Source organism: Hylobates moloch, unplaced genomic scaffold, assembly GCF_009828535.3.
Source record: "Hylobates moloch isolate HMO894 unplaced genomic scaffold, HMol_V3 SCAFFOLD_23, whole genome shotgun sequence".
Taxonomy (NCBI): domain Eukaryota; kingdom Metazoa; phylum Chordata; class Mammalia; order Primates; family Hylobatidae; genus Hylobates; species Hylobates moloch.
In genome coordinates this window covers 15,801,353-15,813,514 of record NW_026652298.1, presented here as the reverse complement: position 1 = coordinate 15,813,514, position 12,162 = coordinate 15,801,353, and the positions used below count along the sequence as shown (strand labels likewise).

At 34.2% G+C, this 12,162-nt stretch overlaps 1 protein-coding gene across 5 annotated transcripts in view; it reads right to left on the bottom strand.

The window, feature by feature from the left end:
- Positions 1-296: 296 nt before the first annotated feature.
- The window catches only part of SREK1 (splicing regulatory glutamic acid and lysine rich protein 1), a 36,888-nt gene continuing 25,022 nt past the window's right edge, over positions 297-12,162 (bottom strand). For 4 of the 5 annotated variants that reach the window (XM_032144580.3, XM_032144583.2, XM_058433886.1 and 1 more), the window contains 5 exons: positions 11,008-11,127; positions 10,222-10,590; positions 5,870-5,965; positions 3,287-3,431; positions 297-2,247 (listed from right to left, as the gene is read on the bottom strand). In XM_032144580.3, coding sequence (XP_032000471.1) covers positions 2,098-2,247; positions 3,287-3,431; positions 5,870-5,965; positions 10,222-10,590; positions 11,008-11,127 — 880 coding nt within the window. In that variant the 3' untranslated portion in view covers positions 297-2,097. The remainder of the gene's footprint in view (positions 2,248-3,286; positions 3,432-5,869; positions 5,966-10,221; positions 10,591-11,007; positions 11,128-12,162) is intronic. The other variant, XM_032144581.2, reaches the window with a different exon arrangement.

Sequence of the window (12,162 nt, the reverse complement as noted above, 5' to 3'; positions counted from 1 at the left end):
GTCACAATCTCTATGCCAACTAAAACGAGCAGGATAAAACTAAAATGCTTTTTTGAAATGCATAAACAAATATTCCTCTAAAATACTTAGCTTTATTAAAGAAATGGTACTAAAAATAACAGATTCCAACATTTGCTCTATTTCTACTTATATATCATAAATAAGACAGCTGTTGATGCAAGACACACTCTTTCACAATCTTTCCATATGCACCCAAGCATTCTTATATCAGAATAAGCTGTTTACCAGCCAACCGTATATGGCTGAATGATTAAAATGACCATCTATACTTTACATAGTAAAGCATCTTCCAAAATTTTAATGTACACAGTGACAAAAAGGAAAAACAAACAAACAAACAAACAGTAATTCTGAACACATGAAGAGTGATTAAGCAGCTTCATAATCAAATCAGGCTTCATTACTTGCAACAAGGGCAACTCTTTCCATTCCCCACTAAATTAACTAAAGTTTCAATCTTATTAACATTAAAAGAAAACTCAAGTTGAAACCAAGTAACTAACATGCTATTCAGCTTTTTAGATCTAAAAAAGTAACTCTTCCCATGAGGTAAGGCAACTGAGTAATCTGATTGTATTAGATTGCATTAAAACAATTATACTTAATTTTTTAATACACTAATTAAAGGTATTACTTTTTTGGAAATACAACAATAATGAGTTCAGAAACCACAAGTTATAGTACTGGGGAAAAACATTAGCAGTGCTGTCACTTTACTATTTGCATACTTTCTGTAAAAAGTGAGCCTAAGAATAATGGATGACCTGTATCTTAAACTCAAGTAAACGTATCCTTAAACATAATACCAATAACCTCCCATATACTCCTAAGTCCTTAAGTACAATTTCTGCACATCATTTATGAAAAGATGATTGAGAGGTAATAAGGCCATCCAATGTAGACAACTAAAGGGTTTTCTTCGATTTAAGGAAAATAAGAACATGTTTCATTTTCAATTATCACAGTATAAAACTGATGGTCCCAAAGCTGCATGACTCTAATGTCATTCTTGAAAACAGGACTTCCTTCTCATTTTAGGTGAAATCAGTAAGAAGCTCTTCTGACATACCACTTACACACTTCTCTATGGGTATGAATGAAATATCCATCTAGATTCCATATGAATTGAGAATGACTAGCACATATAAAATTCTAGAAAACAGTATACCACATTGTAGAAGGCACTAAAGCTTCAGCTTGTGCTCCCATAGCCCATTTTGAAAAGCCAGTTTCCTTTTTTATAAGGGCACCTTTGCCACCTACAGCTGACAAGACACACTGCAATATTATTCATAATAAGCTTGGAAATGTCAAGAAAATTTAAAAAGAAATGCTCACTTTGTGGGTAGACCCAATGATTCTAAACACTGAATACTAATTCATCATTATTAGTATTCAACACGGTTGCTCTTCCTTTTGAAAGAGAACAGTAGCATGCATTGTCAGTTTTTTAATCCACTTATTTAAGCAATTTTAATCTGCAAAACTATTTTAAAGAAAAATTGTCCTAAACAGTGAGCAAAAGAAAACACAATAGTGAGAATTTAACACAATCACCATAAGTCCTGTGAAGTAAATGTTAAAACTTCTTACATACTTTGCACTTACAAGGGTGTGTATATATTTGCACCAATTTCAAGCACATCATCAAACTGTATATACTGAAATAAAAAAAAAGTAAAACAATACAAAATTCAGTAACTAGCATTTTTTAAAAGAGCCTCCAATGCTTATCTCCAGTCTTTAGGGATAGTACAAACTTGGATCTTTGATATTCAATTTATTTGCAATGGTTCTTGGCAAACACTAACAAACCACATGACAAGTGTGTCAGCCACCATGGAAATGCACAGATTTTAGAAGATGAGTTTGGGTAATATCTGTTATTTTCATGACGTCCATGCTTTATTTTCTTACTCAATAACAAGATGGCCACAAAGTCATCTACCAACTGGAAAAGCTGTTAGATCCTGTCTTCATGCTCAACTAGATTTCTTTCCTGTTTACATCTTGTTGAGAGAATTAAAAGCTTTGGATTTGATTCCAGCATTGAGTGCAGAGGTACACTTGTCGGTCCTATACTGCTTCTGTTTTGGTAGAGAGGTTTTCTTCATTCAGCTGACAATTCCCATTGTGCTGTACTTTGTTTTCCTCAGTCCTTGGTGCATCCTTGTCATCTACTTCTTTGCTTACACTTGAATCTGGTTCTTTATTGTGCTCTTTCTCCTACAATGAGTAATTAAGGTATGCATTTAATATTTTCCTCAAGAACTGCCTGCTATTACGACAAAAATGTGAAACTTCATCTTTTGCGAATTTAAAAAACTGGGTATTATTTTCTCCCATTATGTTTTCACAGAAAACGAATATGCAAACACTATCAATTTCCCCTTTGTATTCTCATAGAAGATGGACAATCCATGGAAATTAAATTAGAATTGGTGAACAGAAATTTTAAGCAAGTGCTCAGTAAATGTTGCTGACAGACTTGAAAAACGGAGACAGATCTATTGACAGAGTGAAATAATTTCCAAGGATGCCAGGATAGATTTTTAATCTGGAAACCAATGCAGCAAAAATAAGGAAATGTAGAAAAGGAAGTCACTATGCCTCCTGGAAAAGGCTGTTCAAGAACACTCCAATTTCTACCCTCAATTTAAAAGAGTTAAATGAGAACAAACAGTGCCCGGCACATCGTAAATGCTTAATAAATGTTATCAATGTTATTGATGATGATGATAATCCTCTATCAGTATTATAGTACATAAAACTGTAAGATAGATGTTCCAAAATTCAAATTTCCAAATACAAATATACTTTACCAGTGTAAGTAACTTAATTCACAACTACTTAAAATATTTATCCAAGTGACAAAAAAGCTCACTTGGTGGAATGTGGTTTTCCATTAGGTATTCTAACCCAACAAACCTAATGTTAACTACACAGTCTTTTCAAATTTGTTGAAACATAAACTGAGGAAAATGGCATCAGGCAGAAATCCTATCTATATAAAATCAAATACATTTGTTACTGTTGATTTCTTAAATTTTTCTTATTGCATGCCACATTAGGATTTAGTTCTTTTAGTTTTAATTGGCTCTTATCTCTTCAACCTTTAGTTTTTTTAAATTACCAATTAAATATTTTAAATATTTTTAAAATGCCAACAATGTACAAGACACTGTTTCCCAAAGAGCTTTCAGTCTAAAACCATTTGTATGCAATAACCATTTCAAGTGCCAGACACCGAATGACTGCTGCTTACTTTAAGTGAAGTACTGTTCTTCTCCAACTTCTCCTTCCCATCTCTATCATTAGAACTCTTTCTCATAGACGTTGAACGTTCTCTCTCTCTTCTTTCACTGATGTTGTCCCTTTCTTTTTCTCTCTTTTTATCCTTCTTATTTCTGCTGTAAGAATATTGATATGCCAGTTAAATTCTAAGAAATTGTAAGATCTATTATATTCTTGACAAAATATCCTTTTCTAACACTGGATATCTAAAATAATGCATTGTTAATAAGCATTAACAGTAAGCTGGTTTGCAAAGTAACATAAATGAGTCCTACAACCTGACCTACCCCACCCTTACCCCAGTTAGTTTCTTAAGTATACACAAGTCATTTTGGCAGAGGCCACCATATGTTCTCATAAAACACTATTTGGTATAGCCTATTTAATAGTTTTTGAATATTCAAGATTTGTTTATGTACTGCAATAAGGAGAAAATAAAACCAAATGAGTATGTATCTGCCTCATTTTGCAAAGAGAAACAAAGGAAAGACAATCAAACGATTGGTCAATTACACAGGGTGAATGGGAACAAGGCAGAAGGAAGGGAGACAAGAGTGACGTTTTCTGAATGTATCTTTTTGTCTAATTTCAGTTCATAAAAGTTTTGACTTTCCTGGGTAAAGTATTTGTTTCAAAAATACAAACATGGCCTGCATCTATAATATCCTAAGCCTTCCATTATTCTCACAAAAGCCAAAAACCTATAAGCAAATAAACAAAAGACCCCTCTGCTGGAAAATCACAGAAAATCACCTAAAAAACCATAACCAATTAGTAAGGCAGTGGGATTAAAAAAATAAATATACAGAAATCAATAACTTTCCTATGTACAAACCTAACCTCCAATTAAACATAATGAAAGAAAATACCTCATTTCCAACAGCAACAACAAAAAAACTTTCTAGGAATTAAGAACTGCATAAAGCCTGTATGAAACAAATGCTAAAATACTCCCGAAAACACCAACGATGGCCTAATAAGATATACCACATTCCTTTTCTACAGCCGTATCACCCTGAACGTGCCCGATCTCATCAGATACACCACATTCCTGGACAGACGACTTGTCATCATGAATCTTTATTTATTAATAAACCTGTTTATCAATTTTCCCTAAGTTAATTTATAAATCGAATGCAACTGTAATACAAATCATCAATAGGTTTTATTTCTGGAATGCAGACAACTGACTCATGTTCAAGTGGAAAAATAACCACTGAAAGGAAAGCTAACCATACTCATAAAAGCAATGAGGGGTATAGAGAACAGGCCTTGCCAAATACTTAAAAATACTGTATAATCTCAGTAATTAAAAAGGTGGAACACTGGCACATGAACAGCCAGTCAAACCAACCCAAGGGCACAGAAGACCCAGAAATAGACCCAAACACGCATAGAAAAACACAGCACATGACAAAGGCAACATATCAAATTAATGTTAGAAAAATTGAGTTTTTAACAAATGGTACTGCAACAACAGGGAAGCATTTGTAAAATAAAACTGAACCTATATGCCATATTGTACATAGGAATAAGACTCTAACCAAATATTTAAATACAAAATATAAAACCACAAAAGTACAAGAAGAAACAATGGGAAAGTTCTATCATAATCTTGGAATAGGAAAAGCCTTTTATCAGTGTGACTCACATAAGAAGTCATAAAAGAAAAAGTTATTTTAAAAATGAAAAACCTTTGTAAAATCAAGTCTTATAATTACTGAGAATGATATTTATAATCACAACACTAAATAATAAACTCCCTAATATAAAAGAGTTCTTGGAAATAGAAAAGGAAACAAAAAGGCCAACAGGACAATAGGCAGAGTATACAGACAATTCGCAGAAAAAGAAATACAAATGGCTTACAAATGTACGAAGTGGTCACTTCTCTCATAATTAAAGAGTGCAAACTGCTGCCAACTCTTATAGAGGATAATTAGGAAGTATCTCTCAAAAATTACAAACATGCTTATTGTCTAACTTAACAATGCCATTTCTTGAGATTTTTCCTACACACATTCACACTAAAAACAACTTAGGTCCAAAGCTATTCATTACAGTATTACATAATTTATGGTAAGAAAATTCAAAAAACCCCTTCTACTGTAGCCTAGTTAAATTACCAACGTACGGCCGGCCATACGATGGAAGCCTATGCAATTATAAAAAGGAATTGAGGAAGCTCTCTCTGACCTAGTAAGTTAAGTGACAAAAAGACTTCCTGGTAGTTAAATGACAAAACCAAGTGCACAACAGCGTGGATTTTGTGTTGCTTTTTGTATTAGAAAAAAATGATACATTCTCATCTTGCTATCTGTATATGAAACCGGAAGCATATACAAAAAAACCTCATGAAGTCAGGGACAGTGTAGATGGGCATGAGTGGAAATTAAGACTTCCTGATATATAACTTTTATTTTTAATTTCTGAATGATGCATATGTATTATTCATCCAAAATATAAAGTTTAAAAAATAAAGAGAGAAATTTAAAATTTCAAAAAATATTTATTGCTTTCTCCTGTTTAGTTTTAGCACAAGCTTCCAACCTACCTCCTGGGGGACGGAGATCTAGATGATTTCCTTTTTATGGTTTTTGATGTTCTTGGCGATCTGGAAGAACTCCTGCTCCTCCTCCTACGCCTTTCCCTGAAAGCCAAAAACACATCCTTTTTAAAAACAGCAACTGAAATAAACGGCAATTCAAATATACAAAACCAAAGGGTCCTTGATATTCTCATATGAATAGTATTCTTTAGAGGCCAGTTTAAACTTATGTCCTTTATGAGCATGTTCAATTACCTAACTTTAGAGTGGGTCAAATTATGAACCATAAATTTTACAGACTGATGAAAACATCATCTAAGACTTCATATTAGGAAGGGTAGACCTCCTCCTTTTCACCTCATTTATTTGAACAATTTCTTCAGTAGAAAAAATATTAATGGTGTTTCTGCTTCTCTCAAGTTAAGTATGTTTTCTCAGCAGCTAAAACATGTTTCGCTTCTCAAATCCTTTGTCATGTATCTAGCTCCTTGCTGCCCCACTGTGGAGCCCCACTGTGGATTATAACAAAGTAACAGGCCCTTTTCAAGAACTGAAACATAAATTGCCTCGTAAAATGTGAACTTTCTATACCCAATTATTAACAATGTCTACTTTAAAAAGCATTTACATTACTATCATTTTAGAGAGAGATTGCTTTTCCCCCCAACCTCCTATCATTTCATTACTGTTGTTCTATTAATTTAAAATTTAGTGTACAAGTTGCTTAGATTTAAGCAAAATAGTTACAATCTGAGATGTACATATGACAGGAATAATTATAAAATAGATTACATTTTTATTATTAAAAACCATTTTGCTTATCAGATTAGCAAATGATACATATTCTAAACTACTTCAACTCAGAAACAATGAACTTCACTAGGTCTATAATTTAAGGGATATGGTATGAGGACATACCCAATGATCTATCTCACAAGTTCTGATAATCAGTGACCACACAGCTGAAAAACCAAATCCTCTGGAATTCATGTTATCCTTACCATCTCAGGAAACTGATTCTAAGAGACTAATAAAATATTTTAAGTTTTTCATTTCTAAAATAAAAAATGCTCACACGGTATATATTATATTAAAATACAAAGCTCAAGAACTCTGAGAATACAACTCAATTCTACCTCTACCTAAGACTCTCTCCTCCATTACCCACTTTTATTCCCAAGACACTCCAAAACTACACTTCTAATGTGGAAATTAGATACATTATTTCATTACATCAATGACATTCTCTTAACAGCTCAGCCTAAGAACCAAAAATACTTTTTTCAAAGCATGTGAATGTCAGCGTATTCCAGACCCTAAGATTACACAAAATGGCTCTGCCTTGATCAGTGTAATTCTTTTACTTATTTGCTCAGAAAGTACTATGTACAAGTGGATGTCTAATATCTACTAGCTGATGATAATGAGAGGAAAGTCTCCATAGACAGCAATCTAGACAATTACTTCAGAAAGAAACTGTATTAACAACTAAAGTTGGTGAGATTTAGACTTAAATTTGAGTTATACACCTTACCCAGCTACACAACCAGGATATTACTTAACCTAATCTGTTTGTTCAACTGAAAAATAAAGACAATTAATAATTCAAGTCTTCTGAGGTTGTTGAGGATTTAGGATAAAATCTGTAATATACAAAGCAGAGTGTGACACAGAGTAGGTGCTCAATAAATATTGTTTTCTACTTCCCTTTCTTGGTATCACCTTTAATGACAGTAACTTTTAAGCATTAAAAACTTCTTTAATATCACTTTCTTTAAAAGTATAAATTAGGAGACAATGTTAGAAATAAAAATATTAACTATTTTTTGAACAGTTAAAATATTTTCCATTTAGTAAATAAATCAGAACATCTGAAAAGCAGAAAAATGCTAAAAGACAAGAAATTGTAACTCTTGGCTGGGTGCAGTGGCTCACGTCTGTAATTCCAACACTCTGGGAGGCTGAGATGCATGGATCACCTGAGGTCAGGAGTTTGAGACCAGCCTGGCCAACACGGTGAAACCCCATCTCTACTAAAATACAAAAATTAGTTGAGTGTGGTGGCACATGCCTGTAATCCCAGCTACTCGGGAAGCTAAGGCAGGAGAATCGCTTGAACCCAGGAGGCAGAGGTTGCAGTGAGCAGATATTGCGCCACTGCATTCTAGCCTGGGTGACAAAGTGACACTCTGTCTAAAAAAAAAAAATTCAAAGAAATAGGCCGGGCGCAGTGGCTCACGCTTGTAATCCCAGCACTTTGGGAGGCCGAGGCGGGCGGATCACGAGGTCAGGAGATCGAGACCACGGTGAAACCCCGTCTCTACTAAAAAAAAAAAAACACAAAAAATTAGCCGGGCGTGGTGGCGGGCGCCTGTAGTCCCAGCTACTCAGAGAGGCTGAGGCAGGAGAATGGCATGAACCCGGGAAGCGGAGCTTGCAGTGAGCCGAGATTGCGCCACTGCACTCCAGCCTGGGTGACAGAGCGAGACTCCGTCTCAAAAAAAAAAAAAGAAATAAATTGTAACTCTTTACCAAGCTCTTCTGAAAGCATGAAACATTCCAAATTGCTGCCTTTATGAACTAATGTTAGTCATCTTTTATTCTCAAGGCCCCAGTTGTTATTGAAGAATATATTTGAGCCAGGTGCGGTGACTCACGCCTGTAATCCCAGCACTTTGGGAGGCCAAGGAGGGTAGATCACTTGAGACCAGGAGTTCAAGATCACCCTGGTCAACATGGTGAAACTCCATCTCTAGTAAAAATACAAAAATTAGCCAGGAATGGTGGTGCACACCTGTAATCCCAGCTACTTGGGAGGCTGAGGTACAAGAATCACTTGAACCGGGGAGGGGGAGGTTGCAGTGAGTCGAGATCATGACACTGCACTCCAGCCTGGGCGACAGAGCAAGACTCTGTCTCAAAAAACATATACATATATATTTAGGAATGAATGTGAACTCTTGAACTTTCCTCTACATCAAACAACTTAAAATAGCCCGAGAAAAATTAAACGTTCCCATGTCATCAAAAAAAGTAAATTCGTTATTAAAAAGGAACTAAAATAGTATTTGGTGCTGTGAAAGGTAATGTCTAAACAATCACAGAAACATAAAGGCATGTGTGACACAGAATCAATAAAATCACTTTGCAGTAAAGGTGTAACCGATACCCACAGCAAAGGAGGTTACATTAATTCTTCAATTTGTGGTTCAATGTGCTGAAACCTGGCAGTGATCTGTTTATTTTGAGCCTTGTTTTAACATATACTACTGCTTTCAACTTTATGCTTCTGAGGCAGTTTTTAAAAGTAAGTACTAGTTAGAGAATTCTCAAACTTAATCTCTAAAATAAAGGAAAAGGGCTACTATACTTCTCATACAGAGCGTCAGCTTCCTCATGTTTTAAAACAGTGATGATAATAATCTTCTCCCAGGCCTGTTATGAGAATTAAATAAGATGAGACATGAAAAAGTCTGCTGACATCATGTCTGGCATATAGTAAAGTGCACAATAAATGTCTACGATTATCTTTTATTATCTAGTCAAAGGCTGGTATTAAAAATAAACTACTAAAGCACAAGTTTTAAAAATGGGAAACATATATTCCTTTACCTCAAATTATTTTCTATTAAAAAACCATCTTAAAAAATCTTCAAAAAATTTGCTAATATATATAATATTTTTAAGATAGTGTAGTACAAGTTACTTCCATTTATAGTCATGGTATCATCTGAAGTAAAGGATGTGGGTTTAGATAATCTCAAATTTCAAAGTTGTTCTCATTGTACAGCTGTTACTATGGCAACTTGCTGCCACCTGGTGGTAGTAAACCTATTAATAAACTGAAATCACAGCCCTAAGGAAAAACTAACCCTTAAAACTGACAAAATAAAACATAACCAAAATTTAAATGTTATGCACTTAACAGAATAAGGATAAAAATTAACTCAGGTGACAAAGAGGGCTAACACTGCAACTTCAGCAATCATTTTACATATTAAAATTAATCACACCATTCAAAAAAAGTTCAGGAAAAAGCCTAAGAGGCAAATTCTTAATGTGCTTTTTAAAAAAAGTACCTTTTCCTGCCATCCCACCCTCTAAGAAAATAACAATTATTATTATTCTATTAATATAGTGGTTACAAAGAATAGCTAAAACTTTTCAAATAATGTTGCCCAGTATCATCTCTTTCCCCACTCTGCTAGAGAAATGTTTACTCTGAAATGAGAAGAAAATGTTCCTATATTACTTTACAGGTTCCACTTGCGTACAATAACCTTTTCTCCCTCCGTAAAAATTTTGTTTCCAATTGTCATCAGCAAATCCCTTTGTAAAAATTTTAAGCATTATCAAACCTGCTGGAACTACGAGATCTTCGCGATGCATTGTAACTCCTGGGTGGTGTTCTGGATTTCTTATCCTTCTTTCTTTTTTCATCTATCTCTTTGGATCTGTCTTTTTCTCGTTCCTTTTCTTTGTCCTGTTCCTTTTCCTTCTCTTTGTCTCGATCCTTTTCATGCTCTTTTTCCCGTTCTCTCTCTCTGTCCTTTTCCTTGTCTTTTTCCCGGTCCTTTTCCCGTTCCTTGTCCCGGTCTTTATCTTTGTTTTTACCCCGTTCCTTTTCTTTTTCACGTTCCTTTTCCCTCTCTCTCTCCTTTTCCCTGTCTTTCTCTTTCACTCTTTCCTTTTCCTTGATCTTTTCTCGAGTGTCTTTTCTCTTGTCCCTTTAAAAACAAAAATAAATAAATTCATAACTAAAATAATTCTACCTCCTCTAAAAAGACCTCTCTCTCTCTGCAACAATTACCAACACAAGACAATTTATAGTAGCTACAGACATTTACATATACATTTTTATATAGCTCAGGTGTACAAGAAGCTGCTAAACAAAGCTATTCATATTACACAAGCTGAATTGAGTAGTCTGGAAACCTCATGAGTCACACTGACATCAGATTCATATCAATGGCAATCAATATTAATCCTAGATTACTAAAACAATAAAAAAGGTTTAATTTCTCTCATTAAAAACCTAAACCACAACAGATTTTTAACAAATGAAGCCAATTAAAATATTATCCCTTAGCACTAATAGAACTCTGAGGAAAAAAAAAATTATTGTTAATTTCTCTAAAACTCACCGTGAATGCGAACGACTCCTTGACTTCCGTCTCTCCCTTGATTTAGAGCGTTTTTTATGTGGGCTCTTAGATCTACGTCTGTCTTTCTGTCTTGAACGTGATCTATTATGGGATCTACTCCTAAAGAAAAACAAAGTGTTAGAATATCAAAACTTATTCTTAGAATTTCAACTTTTAAGAATTTACGATCTTTCAAACAAGAAAATTTTCAATCTGTCCTAACAGTATTTAACGATATTTTAAAATTTTCTCTTAAATAATACTTTAGTTACATAATCTGAAACACATTTATTGAAAACTCTACTGGATTATTTCATCGTCTAGAACAGAGAAAGAAACAAAGAATTTAACAGTTATTTCGTATATTTTCAGATGTGGTTTTTGCTAGTCATTTTATGCCTCAAATCAGTATAGAAGATTTTTCCCTGTTGACTTGTATGTAATCTGGTCATAACACATCATGACAGGGAGTAGTGGTTACATGGTTGAGTAGTTCCTGTGAATGTGTGCTGTCTGTCATAACAAACAAAAAGAATATATAAAAGGAAGCACAGTCCTAATGACAGCGCTACTGTGAGAGGAAAATAAAAATCATTACTCATAAGTTAAAACTAGATATAATCAAATATTGGATTTGCAATGCCTCGATTTTATAGCTGTTTAATCATAGCTACCAGTTGAGTATCCCTGATGTGAAATGCTTGGAACCAAAAGTGTTTTGAATTTCACATTTTTGGAGATTTTGGAATATTTGCATTCTATATATACACACATATAAAACTGGTAGAGCATCCCAAACACACAACTGAAAAATCCAAATGCTCCAGTGAGCATTTCCTTTGAGTATCATGAAAGCGTTCAAAAAGTTTTGATGCCTTTTGGATTTCAGATTTTCAAATTTGTGAGTCTCAACCTGTACGAAAAGAAACCTTTAACTGCAGGAAACATTTAATTGCAGGAAAAGTAACTGTTATTCCAATATGGAGTTGGCCCCCTTTCTCACTGAAAAAGTTTTTTGAGAATGTGATTTTTTCATAATGAGGTATCCTAACTACTTATTAAATTGTAACAAAACAGATGTACACAACTTAAATAGCAAAGTGATTAGACTCAACAGCTTTGGAGTCTGACAATCTGGCTCTGAAAGTCAGCTCT